We start from the raw sequence: 21,531 nt of genomic DNA on the forward strand, positions 1-21,531 counted from the left end.
CAATTTATTTACGTTCCTGACGGTGGCCCAAGTTGAATGCAATTCAGATTGGTGCGACTTTATGCGATTTACCAAATAAAATAAAGGAAAAAACTTGAAGATTGGGATCTTTGATGTTCTATTTTACTTAATCGAATCCTAAACTTTCGTCCTTTTCGTCCTGGATCCGAACGCTGCTTGAACACGATCGCTTCTTCAAGGATGCTCGAGGGGTAGACTAGCGCTGAAGGCAAGAGTGCGACGTGTAAGTTTCCGCAACGCAACTCACCCGAGGAAAAACCCGGAAAAATCGATTCTTCCAAACGAAACCGAGCGGAAAATTTGAATGTCCTATCGTTGAAATGTTCCTCGGAATAGAGTTGAAAAATTTCACCTTCGAAAATATTTCACACACCACCGCCGAAACGCTTCGCGGCCGATGAAGCGTTTCACGGGCGATCCATTTTTCAAACTGACAGTTGGTGACACGAATGAACTCTCTGGAATTGGGTGAACTCTCTGGAATGAACTCTCTCGAATTGGGTGAACCGATGATGTGACGCACACACACACAAAAATACCGTCGGGTCTTCTGTCAAACCGGTCTTTCTGTTGCCTTTTGCCTCGCTTTTTCAGCTCGTATCAAAGAAATTTCTGTTAATCCATCGTATTTTGTTGCAAATATCGTGAAAATGTCGTTTAAAAATCATCATCCGCTCTTCTATCTTTTCACTTTGGTAAGTGGGCAGCGTGGATAATCTAACGCACAAAGGTTTTCATTGCTGCTGCAGAAATGGAATGCAACAAGGAAGGAAGCTCGAAGCCGAGGTCCCGAAAGCAGCTTGAACTTATGTCGATCGCTAGCGACAGCGAGTTGGAAACGGAAGTCCGTCGTTCCTGCTTTTCTCCGAACCAGATAGAACCGATAGCAGCGACAACGATTCGGAATGCACACACCCCAGGACAAATGCAAACAAAGAAACAACACACCGTAAAGAGACGAAACAAGCTTCCGGCCTAAAGTCTCTCAAAGGATACACGACACCCCGCGATGGTGGTTCAGTAAATGTTTTCAGTAAAGATTTTCTGTATTTTTATAAAGAGTTTCCATTCGTGGCTTTTTCCCGTTCACACCCGGCGCCCAAGCCGAGCAGGCTCGCGCCCCCGCACATACACACGGCGCTCTAGTTCGCTCACTTAAACGGTACAATAGTCGTAACTTACTGTAGTCGTAACTTACTGCGTACACCTCCTCTTATCTCTTGCTTTTTAAATTATTATCAGTTAGGTAGCCGTGCGTCTGTTTGTCTGTCTGTCTGTCCGTCTGTCCGTCTGTGTTCGTCGCCGTCCATATCCGATCTAGGTAAAGTGTGTGTGTGTGTTTTCTTTTTCGCATTTTCAGTTTTTTCACCTCTCTCCCGCTTGCGCTTGGCCGGCTCCCCGTTGGCCTACCCCTACGAACTACTACTGTTAAGCTAATTGGTTTCTTTTTTTTATTTCTTGCTGCTTGCTTGCTTCTGTAATAAGTTTATCAGTTACTCTCTAGTGTTACTATTGCGCTAATATTCCACGTTTGCGGTGCATCATGCTTGCCTTCCCGTCGCACAGCTGTGTGTGTGTCTCGCTCGAGGTGGTGGTGATAGTCATGACGTAAAACCTGCACTGGAGAGAGATTGGACGCCCGGATCCAGAGCGAGCGGCTCAATTGGCCGCGGCCGCGGCCGCGACAACATTACACTTAGTGCACTTACACACGGAGAGAGTGCCAAACAGCCAAACGCAGAACGGATCGTTAAAATGCACAGCGCGCGCTCGGCGGAACTTAAAAACAGGATAAAATTAACACTCTAAACTCAATTAATCAGTCAGTTTGGCGCCCATTTCCACCACGACACCAACGGCCGGCCGGCTGGCGGGGGTTGTCCCTTGTGCGCCCCATCCTAGAGCCCGCTTCAGGCCGCCCCTGTGTGTGTGTGTGTGTGCAGACACCCCTGCACCCCTGCTGCCCTACTCTAGCTCTCTTATCGACTAAACACGAGCAAAATTCAACCAAAAAAACACAAACAAAACAAAGTTAGAGGGATGGGCGGGCGGGCGGCCACCACTTCCGGCCGGAAGCTACTACACAACCACTACTACACTACTACAGCCTCGCGCTGGCGCTGACCGGAAGGCCCCCGAAACACGGGTGGCCCAACATTTACAATCCCACCACAGGGTGACACTTCCTGTGCGCTGTCAAACCACCCGGTTCATTGCCATCCTGCTCTGTCTCATCTCTCTCATCTCACTTGCTCCGTATGCCTTTCTCCTGCGCGCAGTAGCCTAGGGATCGCCACCCCGACTTTTGGAGAGTTTTTAGGAGTTTTTATCAACTATTCAGCTCGCTTCGAGATATAAATATGTGTGAGTGTGTTCGCTCCGCATTTTAGCACCCATCAGCATCATCATCATCGCCACCAACTACTAAGATCACCGGACCTGTTGTGTCCTTTTTATCATCTTCTTCTCTGTTTTTTTGTTTCGTTTTCATGTTTTACTGCTTCTTCTCCTCTTTCTTCTTCTTTTTAATTTATTACTTTATTAATTCTTAGTCTCAGGGTTTTTTTTTTGTTTATTAGTTAATTAGTTTCCATTGGTCCCTCCCTCGCTGGTCTGATCGGGGGTCGCTGGGTGGGTGGGTGGTATGGCCACCTCCTGGCCCCCAGGAGCCACCCACTCAGGGCGGTGGAGGGCACCGGAAAAAGCACCGATCTTCAGCTAGTTTTGAGTGTGTTTTTGCAAATGACCACCCCAACAAGTGGGGGGTCGTGTCAGGGTGTGTGAGTGTGAGGATGACAGTTATGAGGTGTACGTGTGTGTGTGAGTGAGTGTTTTAGATAATGTTTTATTTTATTTCCTTCCTTCCTTCTCTCTCTCCCCTCGCTCACTCTCTCTTTAGAGACCTATTTCGAAGAGTTTAATGAGTTTTTACACCGAAAAAGAACGGAACAGTGTGGTGGAGGTCGGGCAGGACCTACCGCCAATTGAGACCCCACACACAGGTAGTGGAGCCGCAGTCTCTGTGTGTGTGTGTGTGCGGCGGCGGTGGCAGCGGCCTACCACCGCCCCTCCACAAAAAACCTAGTAAATTCCTATTCTATCAGACTTCGAATTTTGATCTTTGATGCGTTTCGATTTATCTACATCCTACAGAGGGTCCTTCTCCCAATCTGCCTCTCTCTTTCTTCATCACACGAAACAAACACAGAAAAAAGACGGAGAGAACGTAGAACAAGAGTTTAATCACATGTTGGCCGCCACAGCCGCCCGACATATATTTACAAGGACTTCACCCCCCGGGTGGCCCCCCTAACAGCACACACCTCGTCGGAGTCCTCTACCACCTACCCCGCGTTCCTCCGCCCTGGCGCTACGTACACTCGATCACCATCGGTTGGCTGGACTCGATCACACTCGGGCGGGGTGCCGTTTCCGGCGCGCCGCCGGCTGACGACGGCTGAGTCCCCGTCGCCGCCACCGCCGGGTTGGGAGCCCCTGGCCCGGCCGCCACCCCCTGCTGGTAGTGGTGCTGCTGGTGGTGGTGATGTGTGTAGTGGTGCGGCACGCCGTAGTGCAGATGGTGGTGGCCACCGCCGCCTCCCACAGGCGGCAGGTTGTGGTTGGTGCTGGTCGGGCTGTTGTTGTTGCCGGCGGCGGCCGCCACCGGTGACGGCGTCGCCGGCGGTGGCTGAGATTCCGGTGACTTGTGGTCCGGGGTGCCGGGGTGGCCCGGGTGGTGGTGCATCTCGTAGAACTTGCCGTCGCCCTCCGGCTGCCCGTCCTTGTCTGTGAGGAGGAGATCGGGCGGTTAGATAATGGAGAATGGAATCGAGGATCAGGACAGGACACTTACCGAGACACTCGGAGGTGGCGGCCGCTGCCATGGCCAGCTCCTCCTCCAGGTTGTTCGGCTTGCAGCTCGTCGTCTTCCAGTGGGTCCGGAGGCCGGAAGCGCTGATGTACTTCTTGTCGCATCCCTGGCACACGTACGGCCGGTCGTTGGTGTGCAGACGCTTGTGGAGCTTGAGGTGCACGAACTGGGTAAACTTTTGCGGGCAGAGGTCGCAGGCGTACGGCTTCTGGCCGCTGTGCAGCCGCAGGTGCGTCTTCAGGTTGGACGTGGACGAGAAGCGCTTCTTGCAGATGTCGCACTGGTGCGGCTTCTCGCCCGTGTGCACCAGGTGGTGCTTCTGGAGGTGGGCGAGCTGCGTGAAGGACTTGGTGCAGACGTTGCACTTGAACGGCCGCTCGCCGGAGTGCGTCCGCAGGTGCACCTTCAGGTTCGACAGCTGGCCGAACGTTTTGCTGCACACGTTGCACTCGTAGTGCATCTTGCCGTCCCGCTTCCGCAACGGGTACGGTAGGCTGCGGTAACCCCGCGAGTTCGGGCTTCCCGGGCTGCCGCCACCGGGGCTGAGGCACGAGTACGAGCCGCCGTCCGGGCTAAGGCTACTCGGCGGCGATCCACGGCCCGGCGACAGCTGATGGTGGTGCGTGGTGGTGAGCGGGGCCAGCGGTTGCATCAGCGGGTGACCCAGCGGAAGCTGCCCCTTCGACTGGAGCACGAACGGTGGCGGGGCGCTCGAGGGCGGTGGCGTCGTCGACGACGTAGCCGGGGCGGCGGCGGTGCCGCCGGTCAGTCTCTCGTAGTGGCCCCCGTTCAGCGGGGGGCTGTAGGTGGAGCTGGAAGCGCTGTTGATGACGCTCGAGGACGCGGGGTAAATACTGTAGCCCTGGGTGGCGGCACCACCGCCACCGTCGTACGATCCTGCCGGCGGAGGTGGCGGCGGTCCCAGATAGTGATGGTGATGAGCGGGATGATGATGATGGTGGTGAGGGTCGGACGGGTACAGGGGAGTGTGCGAGGGCGACGGTGACCGGGGCGGTTCATACAACCGCTCCGAGTGCGGGTGATGGTGGTGGTGGTGGTGCAGCAGGTGATGGGGGACGTGGTGCCTCATCGCGTCGTCCACCTCTTCGTCCTCTTCGCCGTCGTCATCCTCGAGCGGTTCCTCGCGCTTGGCGCTCCGGATCACCTGCGATCGGCGCGGAAGGTCACTGACCGCAGAGACGGCCACCGCCGGGGTCTGGTCCGGGGGCTGCGGGTTCTGGGAGCTGGAGTCGGGGCTACAGGCCGTTCCGTAGCGCTGCGACTTCTTGTACGAGTACGCCATCTCGGTGGGCGAGGTGGGCGGCGGGGTGGCGTTCGGTTGCCGCCGATTCGGGTCGTCCGTCGGCGGAGGACAACCTCCGGAGGAGGAGGCGGCAGCGGCGGCGGCTGCCGCTGCCACGGCCGCCCGCTGACCCGTCAGGATCGTCTCCAGGATGCTGGAGCTGGGCGGGGTGTACCGGATGAAGGTGGTGGTGGTGGGCGTGGGAGCGGAAGAGGGTACCGGAGGTGGCGGGGACGTCGAAGTCGGTTCCGCCTCGTAGTACGTCTTGGTGCGCGGGGGTCCCCCCGCCGGGGGATGATCGGTCGGTTTGGCGAGCTCCAGGACGATCACCGTGCTGGTGGCGGGCGTCACCGATGGCCCCACGCCCTCCTCAGGTGACCCCGCGTGTTCCTCCCGTTCCCGCTGCCGCTGCCGCTCCTGCTCCAGTTCCTTCTCCACCTTGAAGTGTTTGTTGTTCTTGAACTCGTACTTGAGCGGCATCTTCATCTTCACCTTCCGGTACTCGTTCTTGTCGCAGGCCACCGGCTCTCCGGTCGGGGGCGCCAGAAGGGGAACCCCCGCCCCCGGGGTGGTGGGTCCCCCGGCCACCGCCGGGAGGACCTTGTGCGGGACGGTCAGTGTCTCCTTCGGCTCGATCGCCTTCTGGGAGCAATCGAGGACGTAATCGAGGTGCTCGCTCTCGTCACTGTCGCTCGAGTCCTCCGGCGGCGTGAACCCGTCCTCGTGGTACCCGTTGCTATGGTAGCCCTCGTCCGACCGCACCGACCCATCGTTCGGCGTCAGCTGGTGTTCGTACGGGAGCGTCTCCTTCGGCGAGTCGGCGTCGGCCGCCACCGCTGGAGTTGCCGCGGGAGGCGTCGGCTGCGGAGGACTCTGGCCGCGGATCACGATTCGGATCGGAGATCGGTCGCGGGTGAGTGGTGGCTCACCAGCGCCACTCCTTGGCTCACGCAGCACCGTCGAGTGGTGGTGCTGGTGGTGGTGGTGGTGCAGGTGGCCCAGGTTGTGATGCTTGGAAGGAACTAGAACGCTGGTCGGAGCGGCCACAGGAGCCGGAGTCGTCACCGGTGCCACTGTAACCGCCGTCGAAGGTGGTGGCGGCGAAGGGCTCGGAGTCGGGGTGCTGCGGATCGCGGGCAGATAGAGGCCCATCACGTGCTTGACGTGATTGTAGGCGACTTCCGCCGGAACCGGCTGCTTCGCGTACGTCTTCTTCACCACCTCCTCACGGCAGATCGAGTACGTGGCCCGCTCCGGGTCGATGTCGTAGCCGAGGCGCTTGGCGAAGTCGCGGCAGTACCACACCATCAGCTCCTCGTTCGGCATGATGTCTCGGATCGTGTAGAAGTAGATGTGCTCCTGGTGCTGGCACGCGACCAGATTCATCACCCCGAAGCTGTACGCCGACGCCACGTACCGCATCCAGTTCGCCTGGGCCGTGTCCGACCCGTCCAGGTAGTAGAAGTCGCTGTCCTTGAATATCTGCCGAAGGTGGGTAATGGTAGAGGACCCCCGATTAGTGACACCAAAGTTCAGAAAGGGCCGAGAGGATAGCGAGAACGAGCGAGAGCGATAGAGAGGGAGAGATATAGATACCTTGATGTTGCCGTAGGAGACGTGCCGCAGTTCCTGCACCTGCACCGCGGAAGGTGGTTAGGAGGCGTAGAGAGGCGTACAGAGGTCGGTCGGATGGCCGATGGGTTAGGCGAATTTTGAAGGTTTTTGTTGTTGTAGTTGTTTGTACATACGGGTTCCGTTCGCCCGTTCAGAAGCGAAAGAAAGAGAGAGAGAGAGAAAGAAAGAGGAGAAGGATATTAGAGACAGAGCGACACTTTGTTACGAGGAGATCAACTCTGACTGATGGATGCTTTACAGGGGCCTGACTTCCATGGCCCCGAGGTCCTTCGGCGGAGGTCCTGCCTCTGCCTTCGCTAGGAGATGTATTTATTTACAGGTAGCCCCAATGCAAAGAGGAGAATTTTCATGGGATACGGGCGGACATATAGAAAGAATCTGTCGGACTTTTTTCAACTATTTTGTTTTCTTTGCATGTGTTTTGATAAAATTCAACATTTTATGAGTAAAAGTATTTTTTTTTTCAAGTGTAATAAACCAGCTTTTTTCGTTATTTTAATAAAAACCTTTTTATAAAACGCCTGAGCTATATGCAATCTGTATGACACCAAAATGTTTCAATGCGCAATCGTCTGCAAATCGAGTGCAAAAAACAATATAAAAGGATCGAGGAGGATCTTTACCAGGTGCGTTTGGGGGAATTTAGAATCAAGTAATTATTGCCATCCGAAGTATCCAACACATGTCCTATTATTTAAACGTTTGATAGACATCTTATTAGTCTATTTCTTCCTGTATTGTCCGAATGAAAGTGTCGTCTAGATTGTTCTCTTTGGAAGATTTTATTGCGCGTGTTGCCCTATCTTATCTAAAACATTTATGCATTTTACATTTATGTTCTGTATGGCCATTTCATAGACCACATAGAGACCAGGCGCCTTACTGGAAGTAGTTTAAAATGACTTAAAGTTTGATTCTAATGCCTTTCAAAGCCAAAATTTCAAAGAAGGATTCATAGCCTTTCGAATGATTTATAATATAGGTACATTACCGTTGCAGAGCTGTTCTAACGAACTCGCGTTAAAGTAGCTGATAAAAGTTGGTTTTAAAGAGTAGTTTTTATCACTCTTTCGACTTTGACAGATGAGTGCTCGGAATCTACGCAACGCAGCAGGCTAAAACTTCGGATTGGTCATAGATAACTTATCTATTTTAGGAAACTATAACTAAAATCTTTGCTTTTGAAATTTGCATATTGCAATGGCGTCCCAACACCACCATCCATCACCACACTAGAGGGACACTAGAGACACTAGGGAACTGAAGGGGGATCGCTGTTGGGAACGGAAACGGAACTCACCCGCCAGAAGTACCGCCAGAGCTGCTTGTCGCTCGGGTGGCTCGGCGTCCGGCAGCCCTCGAACGGCCCGAAGCGGGTCCCGCGGGGGATCACCCCCGTACTCCACACGCCTTCGGTCTGCGAGGATGAGACACACACATTAGATTAGTTTCCTGTCCTGTCCTGGGGCGCGGTCGATCAGCGGACCCTTACCGTGGAGGTGGGCGTGGAGAGGACGGCCGACGGTTTAAGGGTGAGGCTGCGGGGCAGGGTCTTCTCGGCGCGGCCCGGGGCCCCCTTCTCGCACGGCATGTCCGGCACGATGTAGACGGCCAGCCGCTCGAAGTCCTCCTCGCGCATCCGCGTCACGTCGTAGTCCTGCTGCCCGTTCGGCGTGACGCTCCGCGCTGCGCCTCCTCCATTCGCTGCCCCAGACATGTTGATTAGCTGCAGGAGAGGGAAGGGAAGCGGGGGGCCCATTACTATCTGGTGGTCACTCTCTCTCGGTCGGTCCGTCGGTCGCGGCTTTGTTGTCTCAAGGTGAAGCGCTGCCCGCGACAGCGAAAGGAGCGAGTGAAAGAGGGCGAGAGCGAGAGGGGGGATGGGAAAACTCAGACTCAAGGTCAGCCCACACACACACACACACACACACACGTGCACAGAGGACACGCAGCCCCTCGGTGAGAGAGAGTGAGCTGTCGGAGTGAGCGCTCGGGTACAGTGAGTTATGCAATTTTGGTCCCCTCTCGGTGAGATGGTGAGCTCGGCACCGCCTGCCTCGATCCTTTGGGAGGCCGCGGGTGGCAGGCAGGTGACAAATCGCACACACGCACGCACCCCTCCACACACACACACACGGCGACTGCAGCGGCGCGTTCCGTTTCCACGTGACCGCATTGCGTGATTACGTGGCGGCGGCGACCCGGTCCTTCGGTGGAACGAAAGTGAAATACCAAAGGTCACCGAAGGTGCACCACCACCGAATTACACCACATCCCCGCAGCCCTCACACACACACACGCCTAGCGAGAAGACGGCGATTTATGGAACTCGGCGGTGACTCGAAACGCTGGAAACAATGGGACGACTGCGGTTACGGACGCAGTGTCCTGGCTGGAGCTCACTGAAAGGCCACTTATGCAACAACACTGCATGTCCTGCTGTTGCTGCTACTCACCCCGGACCACTGGAACCCTTTCCCCGACTAGGGTTCCGCTAGTGCGCTCCGAAAGTTCCGGAAGTCAACGGAAAGTGCGTCACCGAAGCTCAGGTTACAGCGATTGACACACACACACAGGACACATACACACCGCACGCACTGGGATCGTCTGGAGTGTCCGCCCAAGACGGAAGTACCGGAAGAACCGGGAAGTCCACCGGATGGCCAACGACGACGACGGCGACGACGACGCATTGCAGTGGCCTGTGTCACTGCACAGGCCACTACCAGAAGCTTTCGTGCGTGCACCTCTCTCTCTCTCTCTGTGTCTCTCTGTCTGTCTGTCTCTCTCTGTGTGTCCTTCTGGGGTAGCCCGTGGTGACTCCCGTGACGAGATGTTCATCACTGAAGCCACCGTGCGGCGGGCGTCTGAATGAAAGTGGTCCGTGAAATGCACAACCAGGACTCACCTTCACACACTTTCATGCACACACGCACACACACACACACACACGGAGTGTAGTGCAACTGCAACTCGGACTGTCCCAACCCCACCACCACGTATCGATCGACATCTCGTCCACAAACCAAAAAGTGCCATGGAAAAGCGCATCCCACGAAGGAACGGGTTGCACCGGAATCAGGGCGGGGGGGGTCGAATCCTGTGCTCTCATTTTGACGGACGCCGGAAGCGCGACCGATGTCCCGACGACGACGCCCGATACCGGGGCGAAGTGTGTGTGTTTGTGTGCCGAATGCGCGAAACTCCTCACTACTGACCCACTTTTGTGCCGCGCCAAAGTCCTTTTCGCTTTCCTTTTTCCTCCCACCACTCCCACTCGAGGTCTCTCGCTCGCTCGTTCTAGTGCGGACACGGAAGAGATGCATTTTTGGTGCGGTAGGTTCGGGTTCCGTGGTCGATATCTCGTTGCTGCTGCTCAGCAACTCCTCCGAGTGAGAAAAGGATAGCAACAGCAGCAGCATCCTTTTGCAGCATCCACGCCCGCGAGAGAGAGAGCGAGAAAGAGAGCAATCAGAGAGTATATGCATCTGTCTCCGGTCTCGCTCCATTTTGCGGCAGGAGAGAGAGAATTTCTGGAGCGCGCTAGATGTCCTGAAAAGGACATCGTGGTGAATCGATCCCAGGAAGCCGCGTGATGGCGTGCGTGTGTTTCTTGGCAACTTCCTCGTGTCGACCCAATGGCAGTCCCCCCCGGGCAAACACAACACACAAAGGACGACAGGGGTTTCTTTGTCTTCGTCCCCCCCAGTGACGGCTGTCATAATTTCATTTCTTAACCCAGAAAAGGTAAGCGGAGCGGACTCTAATGTGCCGCAAAGCGGGCACAGTGTGGGTTCTAGGAAGGTTTCCGAAGGACTCGCCAGACTCGCCACAGGGTCCAGGTCAATTGACAGTGCGTGGAAAATCCGTCACTGAAGTGATGGTTTCAAGGGCAGTTTTGGGGCGGCGTAGCCTACTTGACAGGACGTAATAAGCTTGACAAGACGTAGACAGGCGAGAGCAATCGCAATCGCTAATCGTTGACCGTTTTTATGAACATTTAAAGGACTTTCTGGTATGTGACAAGGAACGAAACATAAATCCACCAAATCCCAGTCTCTGGACCGTCTGGAGTTAATGAGAGTCCGACGTCTCCTAGCAAGGAACAAATAAACCCCCAAAGGACTCTCTCTAGCGCTCGCCACAGGACCACACGCCACCACGCGTTACGCTCGAGGATCTGGGCCGTTGTTTTTACTTTTCATGCTCGCGGACGCCAAAAATAGTGAGCCGGCCGCCGCCGCCGGCGTGATTACATCGCTTTCATTCACGCTGCTAAACCTAACCACCACCAGGCTCTCCACCACTCACCTCCGGTGCCCCCTCGGTGGCACGGTGCCCTACCCGGTCAGTGCAGAGCGAGCAATTGAGATTTTTCATAAACTTTCGAATGCGCGACTTATTTTTAGACGCACTCGCACCCTTCACCGCAGGGTGCTTAGGGCACCCTCGTCCGCACCCTCGCTCGCCACCCTCACTGGCTACCGGATTGAGGTAGGACGGGTTGATCTCTCTCTCTCGCTCTCTGTCGGTGCAACAGCAGCCAAACAGGAAAAACCTTCAAAACATTCTTCGCCGTTCATCGTCGTCGTCGTTCGTCGTTTGGGTGCGGAAAAACGGAAGATGCGTCGGCCGTCGTGCGTGTCGCTGTGTGTGTGCGGTCCGCCATCTTGCGCGAAATGGCGCTCGGTACCCCGGTGCACAATTTGGCACCGCGCACCGTACCGCAGGACACGTATTAGTGTCGGCTGCGTGCCAGAAGAGCGGTGGCGATCGGCTGATCAAGGTTTAGGTTAACTAGCGTGCTCCCGTCGCAGCGGCGAATGACCGGTCTCAAGACCGGGCTCAGGCTTCCCGTAGCTACCTTTCCGCTCCCCCGCCCCGCGGACCACCGGATGCCGGGCGTTCGATGACAGACGATGGCGGAACAGAATTCGCTGCCGCCAAAAAGGGTTGTTTGTGCGAAAAGTGAAGGTTAGGCAAATAACTCTCCGAAACCGGGAAGTGGCGGAACGGGGGGGTGCAAGCGGGAGGAGGTCATCGAACATCACGCTATGTCAATGCCATAGCGGGGGCGCTTTGCGTCACTGATGGTTCGAGGCGCGAAAATTGGTTGGTGGAAAATCCAGCCCAAGTCTCGAGGCTTCGAGGTCTTCAATTATTTTTTTATCCATCCCAGAAAGCTCAGCGCTGGGCAGTTATATCATTAAGGACCCCTTCCACTTAATACTGACTTACTTCGAATCTTAATATCTGCATTTAAGGATTGTCTCCTTCTTCTCCAGATTGTCTCCTTCTTCTCCAGATTGTCACTCAAACGAAACACTAAACACTCTCGTCGCATTCACTTGACTCAAAAGTTCTCTCACTCTGTTGGGATGTCAGCGGCGAGGTTTAAAATGACCGTTACGACCGAACGGATTCTCGTGCGGGGCCCGGGGCGTCACAGGCACTCGCGGAAAGCGCGGTAATAAAACGTAACCGGGTCAGTACCCCGATATATGTTTGGTGATTTTTCCCAAGAGGTCCGAGAGCTTCTCGGTTGGCTTTGCGCGCAAGAACTAATCGCACTACTGGCTGCGCGATGGCGCACTACTCAACGCCGGCGTGGCCGGCGCCGGATGCGCATAAACCCACACACACACACACACAGAGAGAAACAGGAGCGTGCATGCACGCACGGATGGTAATCATCACACGAAGATGGTCAAAACCATTGAGCTGTCTCTCTTTCTCTCTCTCTTTTTGCGCGCTTGTTGATGTGTTCGGCAGGCACAGAGCATCTTGGGTAGGCGCATGCCAAAACGGAAATCGAAAAGGGTGTGTGGCCCCATCCGGTACCGATCGGGTTGTGTCTCACCGAGGTGAGATTCGGACGGTGAGACTGAACTGCCGGAAACTCTAACCCGCTTTCAGACGTCACCCAAAGCACCGAGAGTCAAGTTGGCGTCGACTTTGCAAATCGGTTCAAATCGGTTATACGCAGCGGTTTATTGGCAATAAAATAGAAAAGTTAGTTCAACTTAACGCTGGACGTCAATTTTGAGACGATGCACCAGAAAACTATTTCCTCTGCCCTCAGCACCTGGCCGCGCCCGGGTGGCTGATGCATCAGCGGGTGCATCAACGCGCATCGAACGCGCTGATGCCGCGCGTTTCATAGAGAGGTTATAATTAGGTGCAAGGTCAAAGTCACCATTTTGCCGGAGCGCCAACGACGACGACGACGAGCCGATTGCGACGATTGTGCTGCCGGTTCGGTCGTCTTGTGGTCGTGTTGGTTGGCGAGTGAATGAGCTAGTGTACCGTGTGCGGGTCCGTGTTGGTGAATTAGATATTAGCGCATCGCGCAGCACACTCAATCTTCGAATCGAATGTGCGAATGAGCGGTCGGAATGCAACATGAACGCACAAATAACGAACACCGGGGACCATTGGCCCGCATTTTGTCCGAAAAAATCCGGAGCTTTCCGGGACCTCGGACCCCGAATGGAGGCGCCTGGCCGCTGACGTGTTTTTTGGGGGTTTACACCAATACAACAAATTTAAACAAAAATATTTTAAACATAAAAACCTAATTCAAATGCAAGATTCTCTCCGGGTGTTACGACACAAAGCTCTCGGCACCCAACGTTGCACGTGGCGATGCAACCGACCGCGCACCGGGAGATATGGATATCATCGTGTTTCGAGTGCTTCGAGCACTCGGCCACCGACACCGACATCGAAACACAACGCAGCAAACGTCTGTCAGGCGCTCCTGTAACAGTGTGACACTACTACTGACCTTGAGTGTGTGCTAATATGTGGCGCGTTGCGCGATGCTGCATTTGATGGTCGAGTCCCCGGACCAGTCCCCGGACCCCCGGAATGTTACGCCGTCAGCATCGAGGCTTTGCTTGCAGAAAGCTGATCGATCGATCGTTCGGGTTGATCGGTTGATGTTCCGGGCGAAAGTTCACGAAAGTTTCTGCCGGAGGAAAAACCTCACTTTTCTTGACCGCGTTTTGCACTCCCGACCGCGCGATTGGCGCAAACCGCAGCGTGTGACTGATCCCGACGCCGATTCCCGGGGAGATCGCTCCTCGGGATCTCTGGATCGGGTCGCTCACTCACCAGTGAGTGGTATGGGGCCCTTTCGCGCCTGGGTGAGTTGCGCTGTTTAAGGGTGTGCATCAGCATCCCGAATGGGCCCAACAATTTATGGCCTAGTGTGCCGACAACGTGACGCAGTGAGGTTTCACTTTTTTCTGAACGGTGCCCGTCTTCCGGGAACCTAACCTGGGAGTGTATGCGTGTGACTCAACGGCCCGTTTTGCGCACTCGAAACGGCGGCCCTTAGTGGCCAGCAGCACCATTATTATCATCATTTTCGAATGCGCCAATGTCAACATGGCGCGCGCTCGCGCGAAGCTGCTTTGTCCAGTTCCAAGTCCGGGTGGCCGCGTTATCAGTGGGCGGCGACGCTTTAGGGTTTTTTCCCTTCGTTTCGTTTTTTATTACCCAACCGGAGGTCACCGCGAGAGCGGGTGCGAGAGCGAGAGGGAGACAAGCCACGAGCCGGCACTCGAGGCGGGTGCGCCGCCAGCGCCAGCGCCGCAAGCGAAAGTAAATATTTTTGCAAAGATGCAATTGCATCAGAACCAGAAGGGGGTTGCAAACAATCGGCGAGCGCATCCAACAATCAGGAAGCGCGCCGGGCTCTGTGTGATAATGGGCTGAAGTCCAGCGCTGGGTTTTGTCACACACACGCAGAGAGAGAGAGAGCGCGCACTGGCGACATCCGACGGTCACGTTTTCCGCTGACCGACACGTGATCGACGAATGCAATGCATTGTGCATTGTGCAGTGCCAGGGTGTGAGGGTGTGAGTGCCACGCGCAATCGCTGATTAGGCCAGGGCGGCCAGCCGTTATTCAACTGCCGAGCGAATCGCTGATTCGGACAGATTACTGGTATTCGGTTTTGACTTTGGCACCGTTTGGTCCGTTTGAGAACCCGCTGGAGCCGGCGCGTGGCGAGCCGCAGCCCACGGGTTCGCGTGTTTCGTTTTCATGCGGCCAGCGCCAACGTCTAGAACGTTCGCTCTCAACTACGGGAGTCGATGATCATGTGCGTATGTGTGTATGTGTGTGTGTCACCCCATAATTGGCCGGCGGCCCTGATGGGCGAGTTCCGCTGGCGGAGTCGTCACCATCGCCGTTATATCATCACCGGCACGTGTCGGTCAGTCCGCAGTACCCGAAGCACCCGCAGCACCAGACAGAGATCATGAAAGGTTCGTTTCTCGGGCATTCGAATGGTCTGGGATCGAATGCAAATACAAACTGGGAGGCCAGCCAGCCAGCAACACAACACCTGGAGGCGCCTGGTCCCTTTCAATATTTTGGAACTCCACTTTTGGGGACTGTCAGAAAATATCGACGGTTTCCGACGATATTTAATCATCGAAAATTACGGTGGCTCCTTCTTAATTTCGAAAGTAAGATGGACCGATGATCTCGTCACTCGTTATTGGTGTATGGACTTCTCTTGCACGACGTGCGGGTTTTTGGAGCCTCAAATACGACAATACTGCTTACTAACGTAACCTTCGAGGTAGAAATAAGCTTTTCAAGCTTCGTACAGTTTATGTTGAAGACTCCACTTTGGAAAACTCCACTCCACCACTTTGGAAAAAAGATTTTAATATTTTCCAATTTTCTGTAAGCATGTAGAGCCCTATTTTGTAAATGGCAAAGTTTTTACCAAACCTTTACAATTTCCAGAGCAAAGTTTGACGTCTTAAAAGACAACTAATCGGTAGTTTAAAATCCAAACACTTGACGGAACACCGTATCAGTTTTTGGAAACAATCGCTGTCACCGACCAAAACAATTACATCCGTCTCGACCTTATCAGGCGCCTCTCGATCTTGGCCGCTTAATTATTTTCGAACGTTTCCGTTCATTAAAAGGGACGCTCGAACAAAACAAAACTACAAACAATTGCCACAAGCCACACAGGACACATTGCCACAAGCCCCCGGGGGCCCCTCCGATGCGATAAGCAAGTTGTCCGATGATCCTTTGGCATTTCGAACAACGTCACGCCGACCACGAGCTCGAAGTGTGGAACACACCGTTTTTCCCCAACCGTTTTTCTCACACCGGAAAAACTCGTCCCAACCCAACGGAATTGGCCCGGCTCGGCCTCGGCTCGGTTACAACTCGGGGCGCTGGTTTGGTGAAAGCGAAAACGCAGCCCGGAAGTGGATTGCTGCCGAGCGGCAGTGTGGGGCGGGTGAGAAGTCCGCCGTCTGCAGCCGTCTCTTTCGCCACACGAGGCGATTTTACGACGACGACGACGAGGACGAAGCCTTAAATGGTTTGTTTTCATCGTGAGCCACCATGCTTCTCCATTTACATCGCGGTTACGAAGGGCCACGAGAGGCGGGACGCGGCGGGCTCCAAACCAACACACGCACACATACGCAGGCACGCGCGCGCACGCCCGCACGGATACGAGGCCCGAGAGTGGCCGTTCGCTCTCGCACACACCGACGACGACGGTGGTGGCGAATGTAAAATGGAAATTATTGATTTTTCTTCGGAACCGGACGCCGTCCGCCGTCGGTCGGACGGTGCGGCGCGTTGCATGTTGCCAGTGGTCAGGGTTTTGTGGCGTCCCCCGGACCCTGGCACAATGGGAACTGCATTGTGCGTGGATTGCCTAATGCTGCGGAGGATCCTTTTTTGCTCTCCTCTGTTGGCACTCCACCAGCGAACGCATTGTTTATGTAACTGAACTGGACACAATTAATACAACAACGCAACAAAAAAATGGAGGAATGAAAGGATGTCCTCGTTGCTCACCGTTCCAGTGCGCGCCTTTGCTCATAGCCAGCGGACCCATCCGAGTGGAGTGGCGTTTTCCAGTCGCTCGGTTGGCTGGCAGCTAGTAGCTGGAGCAGTGATTCCTTATCCGCCGTATTCGACACTCGTCACAATCTGAGGAGGACCACACCTCCCGGAACGGAGGGAACACACTTTCTCGTCGTCGTCCGGGTCTGGGGACTCGTCTTCCGCACTCTGGACTGGGCTCTGTTTTCACTTTTACCAGACACCGAGCCCACCGAGTAGGGATCGCTCGTACGCGGGCCTCTGCCGGAAGATCCGCACACTCACACAGTGTAACCGGCGCGGCCCGATCGGAACCGGGGATGTAACCATGTAACACGCACACTCTCCTACCCTTTGGAACCACTCGGAAGCCAGTCACTACGGCCGGCCGGTCCCGGAAATAGCTTTTTCGTCCCTCTCTATTTATAGAGACCCTTCGCGTTCTACGTGTTTCCGGGAGCTAATCCGGATGACAAAATTGGGCTCAAGTTCCGCACGGCTGGCAAGACTACAGCTAGTGATCAAAATGGCCGCGTGAAAATCGGAACGCTGACGCTGAGGCCAACACTCACTCCGGCCACCGACGGCAAGGTACGGACTCTGCGCCACGGTCAACTAAACTGGCATCGCACGGGCACCGACGGCTGCAGGACCCGACAACCCGACCTACGACAACAATATTTACAGTCTGCCACTACACAGTCTGGCCCCCGCACACACACACACACACACGGGCACGGGCTCGGGTGCTCTCATACGAGCACTTCGGCCGATCCGTACCGAACACGACACTCGTCGCAACTCGAACCTACCGCACACGGAACGGTGTTGGGTGTTCGGCGCCCGTCACTGCGGAACCCTTGACTTGCTCGCTCTCTCTCTCTATCTCTCTCTCTCGCTCGTTCGGGCGGGCTTGCATCGGGAGGACCAAAAGGACCCAAACACGCACACAAGCCCGCGCTGCGCTGCGCACGCCGAGCGAGAATCACTTTCCCAACTACCACCCCCTCGGATGGGGTGGCAGCCTTTTTGTTGCTGCCGTTGTTGGCGCGGCACTTCCGGATAGACGGACGGCCCGAATGGTGCTTTCCCACGCGACTGGTGGGGTCTCATTTACGCCCGCCTGACACCTGAGACACAAGTGGCGCTCCGACTTTCGTTTTCCACACACCGTCAGACACCACGACAAGGACACGCGCCGAAGACCGGAAGTCCGACGGGAAGACCACACGGAAACCCGCGATATCGGACGTCCCCGTTTACATCTTCAGGTTCTCAAAAGTTCTCGCTTAATAAAAGAAGCTTCCTTGACGCGTTGGCCATTTTGAAATCATTTCCGATTCACCACCCGACATTAAGGACATTAAGCATTGGCGAGACGCCGCAGAACTTCATCCCCGGGCCACTTTATACGCCCCAACTGCCAACATAAAGACCAATTCGGCTCCAGTCACATCCGCGTGGAAGGTCCTTTGTGCGGTGCGGGAGCGGCGGGCTAAAAATGCAATATGCTAACCGGGAGCGGGTGGCGGGTCCGCGCCCTCCACCGGTCTAGACACTTACAGTGTTCGTTCCGCCCCGCGCTCCGCGCGCGCCATTTACGAAAACAAAACATAAGCTCTCGCTTACTGCGCGCCGTCGCTGGCGCAGTTACATGCCCGACCGGTCCCCCCGTGAGTCGGAAAAATGGGGAAAAACACAACAAACGCGCGCCCAACCGACCCCCTACATAACCTAACCCAAGCGATAGCGTGGTGGGGCCTTCGCAGCTCCCCATCGCGGTGGCTCCCGGATGTCTAGCCGTCTGCCTGTCGAGGACACGGGCCGGCGGTGGTGGTGGTGCAGACGGTGACGACTGACACCTGGGCGAGAGGTGCCATGAGATGAACCGAAGGGTCTAATAGGGACCCCCTCTCGACGGCAGGGAAATGACGCAGTAGAGATACGCATCAATTAGGCAGTGCGGGGCGAATGCGCATGACACTATCGAAACCGTGAGTTCCCCGGTGGGGTGGAGGGCGGCACAGTAGTGGCCGGGAGCGGCGATGTCTGCGGTGCTGGGCGCTTTGTCAAGCGCCGCGCGGAAGCCCCAGCCCCAACAAAGGGCCCCAATATGAAGAAAATTGTTCACCAAGGACAACCCAAAGGAAGTTGCTTTGGTGTTCTGGATGGCCTCCCAGAAGTCAAAGAAGCACACCACTTCCTGCGACGCATACTCGCTCTCTCTCGCTCTCTCTGGTGTTGCTCTCTGTCTCTCGCTGTTTTCGCTCTCTCTTTCTCTGTCGCGCTCCCGATAAAAAAGGGCTTGCAAAGAGGAAGTGAGTTTCCATTTCGCTCCACGCAAGCGGAACGATGTTGTCCTAGGTTCCGGTCCCCACCACCACCAAGCGCCCGGTCTGTCGTCCGTCACTCCGCTTCGTTTCGTTTTGTTTCGTTTTGTTTTGCTTCGTCTGTTTTGATTTGACACCGACCCGTCCGTCCGTCCGTCTGGCGGCTTCAGTTGGCACGGGATGTCTGTTCTTCGTTGTTTTTGCGCTCGCCACTGATGACTTCCCTGTTTACACTGCCTGATCCATTTCACCATTGCTAATTCGATGCCACTGGCGCCTCTGTTAAGTTGTTCGAACAGCGCGAAAATCAAAACGTCACCTTAAACCACCCGACCCGGGAGCCTTGGATAAGGAAGCGACCGACCCGGAGATCCTTTGCGGTCGATTAGCCGCCAGGAGGGAGCCCAGGGTGGCTCACTCCCAGCTGGAGGCTGTCTGGGACGTGCCGGGTGAATGCACTCGTGCCGCTTTACGACGGCAGACACAAAGCACAGAGACAGAGACGCGCCGAGATGGGCGAAATCGAACGCCGACGGATGCTTTCCCGACCCGGCAAAGGTCCTTTTTGTTCCTTGTTGCCGCGATGGATGGCGAAAGGCACAGCCCAGCTAATTAACTGTCGTTAATTGAAGCGTCCCAAAGGGCGTCTGGCAGTGGGTGACATCAAGTCAAGCAATAAAGTGTAATAAAATGGTTGGTTGGAAGTAAAGCTAAAGTAAATTAATGCGCCGTGAAAAATGCATAGTAAAGTAAAGATTAATAAAACAAATAAACTGCCAAAGTACCGAAATAATCAGCGGACTGTCTGCTGGTGCAAAACCTACCCCAACCGACCTACCACACACCGGGTGACTTCCGGTCCGGTGGTCGGGTCCAGTTTCTCTTTCATTTCGCTCGCCGTCCCTCTCACCGGATGCACGGCGAGAGTGCGGCAGACCCTTTCTCGGGGTGCATTTTTGCAAAGTGCACCAGGTGCACTCGCGGTGCATGGTGGTCGAGTCGAGAGCGAGAGAGTGGAAGTGGCCAGACACAGATGCAGACACAGGGGGACCATTAAATTGCTGTGTCCCCACAAAGAACCGTTCTAAGAGACGGAGAGAGAGCGATGGGAAAAGCCATTCGGCGAAGTGTTCTTTGTGCGAAGTGAGAAAATCGGATCGGCCCAGGAAGTGGTGCGGTGAGGGGACCACTACCAGCAGGCTGTCTGCCGGTGCCGGCTGCACATGCATTTTACATCGCGGCTGAACGATGCAGGCTTACTGCGCCCTGCGCCTGGTAGGGTTAGGGTTGCAGTAGGTCGGTCGATGAACCGTCGGCTATCCGGAACCCCGGGACCGGATGTGGGAATTATCGGGCCCCCTGGACCCGCTTTAAATGGGTATCGGAGGCGACATCGCGGAGGCCGACGCGAGTGGGTTCCGTTACGTTGCTCGCTTCGTCGTCCTCGTCGTCGTCGAAATTCGTGGACTGTTTTCCCACCGCGAACTGTTTGCGCGCCATCCCGCTCACTCCGGTGACGGTCTGTCTGGCGGTCCAACGATTCGGCGGCAAGTAGGCTTGCTTCTGGTGTGTGTGTGTGTGTGTGTGTGTGCGAAGAAAACTTCCGCCGTATCGATAGAAGACAAATGGGGGGAAAGCTTTGGCAGCCCGGGCAATCGATTGGACTGTCGCGCCATCCGTACGCTCGAATTTTCGGCGACGGAGGATGAGCCGCCACGTTATGCACCGTTTCCGGCGTGGGGCAATTACTGGCGGCGACATAGGCGGTGGCGGCTGCCATGGCGGCCTTTTGCTGCCCACCTTTCCCACCCACCCGGTCCAGCGCGCGGCGAACACTGACCTCGGCAAGGCGGAAAATGTTGATTCGAATGCACATGATTCGCTCGTCGTAGGTTCTGGACGGAATGGTGAGTACGAGTGAGAGCGCGTTTGTGTATGTGTGGAGCAATCATGGGCAATCACAGGATGTAAGGCTCGAACTTCGGCCTCTTGCGGAAAATTGTCGGCTCTCGTCGACGGAATGAACATACATTTGAATGAGGTGCTGATTGGAGTTCACGGACAGTCAGCACGCAAATGATGTATGGATTTTCTTCGGATCGTCCAGAGCTAACTGAAAAGGCTGAGATTTTCCAGCCTTAGAAAAGGACAAAAGGTCCACCAATAGAGCAGCATGAAGCTCAAACTTCAAGCATAAAAGACAACCGACAGTATTACTAACCTTTATCAAACACCTTCAATATTTGAAAAGATCCACAATTAGTCCCTGTCCCATATTCCGTAGGATATGCTCGGGAAGGAATAGAGCATCCAGAGAAACAGGCCTTATTCTTCTCAGCAACTGGCTGAGCTACCAAAGCTTCTTTACGTAAACAAACTTTACTCAAACCTCTCAAAACCATAGAAAATATCTACAACAGCACTATATGAAAAATATCAGTAGCATTTCGATCGTGCCTCCAGGATTACAGAGAGAGAGACCTTGGAACAG

General features: G+C 55.1%; 1 protein-coding gene across 1 annotated transcript; it reads right to left on the reverse strand.

Annotated features, from left to right (window-relative positions):
* Nucleotides 1-1,047: 1,047 nt before the first annotated feature.
* On the reverse strand, nucleotides 1,048-13,829 carry LOC128267067 (uncharacterized). The gene is made up of 7 exons (XM_053003858.1): nucleotides 13,618-13,829; nucleotides 8,323-8,556; nucleotides 8,131-8,247; nucleotides 6,792-6,830; nucleotides 5,796-6,677; nucleotides 3,875-5,720; nucleotides 1,048-3,807 (listed from the first exon to the last, which is right to left on the reverse strand). The coding sequence occupies exons 2-7, from the start codon at nucleotides 8,545-8,547 to the stop codon at nucleotides 3,392-3,394; spliced, it is 3,525 nt and encodes a 1,174-aa protein (XP_052859818.1). The 5' UTR covers nucleotides 8,548-8,556; nucleotides 13,618-13,829; the 3' UTR covers nucleotides 1,048-3,391.
* Nucleotides 13,830-21,531: the final 7,702 nt, after the last annotated feature.

Source organism: Anopheles cruzii, chromosome 2 (assembly GCF_943734635.1).
Source record: "Anopheles cruzii chromosome 2, idAnoCruzAS_RS32_06, whole genome shotgun sequence".
In the NCBI taxonomy this organism is placed as follows: Eukaryota; Metazoa; Arthropoda; class Insecta; order Diptera; family Culicidae; genus Anopheles; species Anopheles cruzii.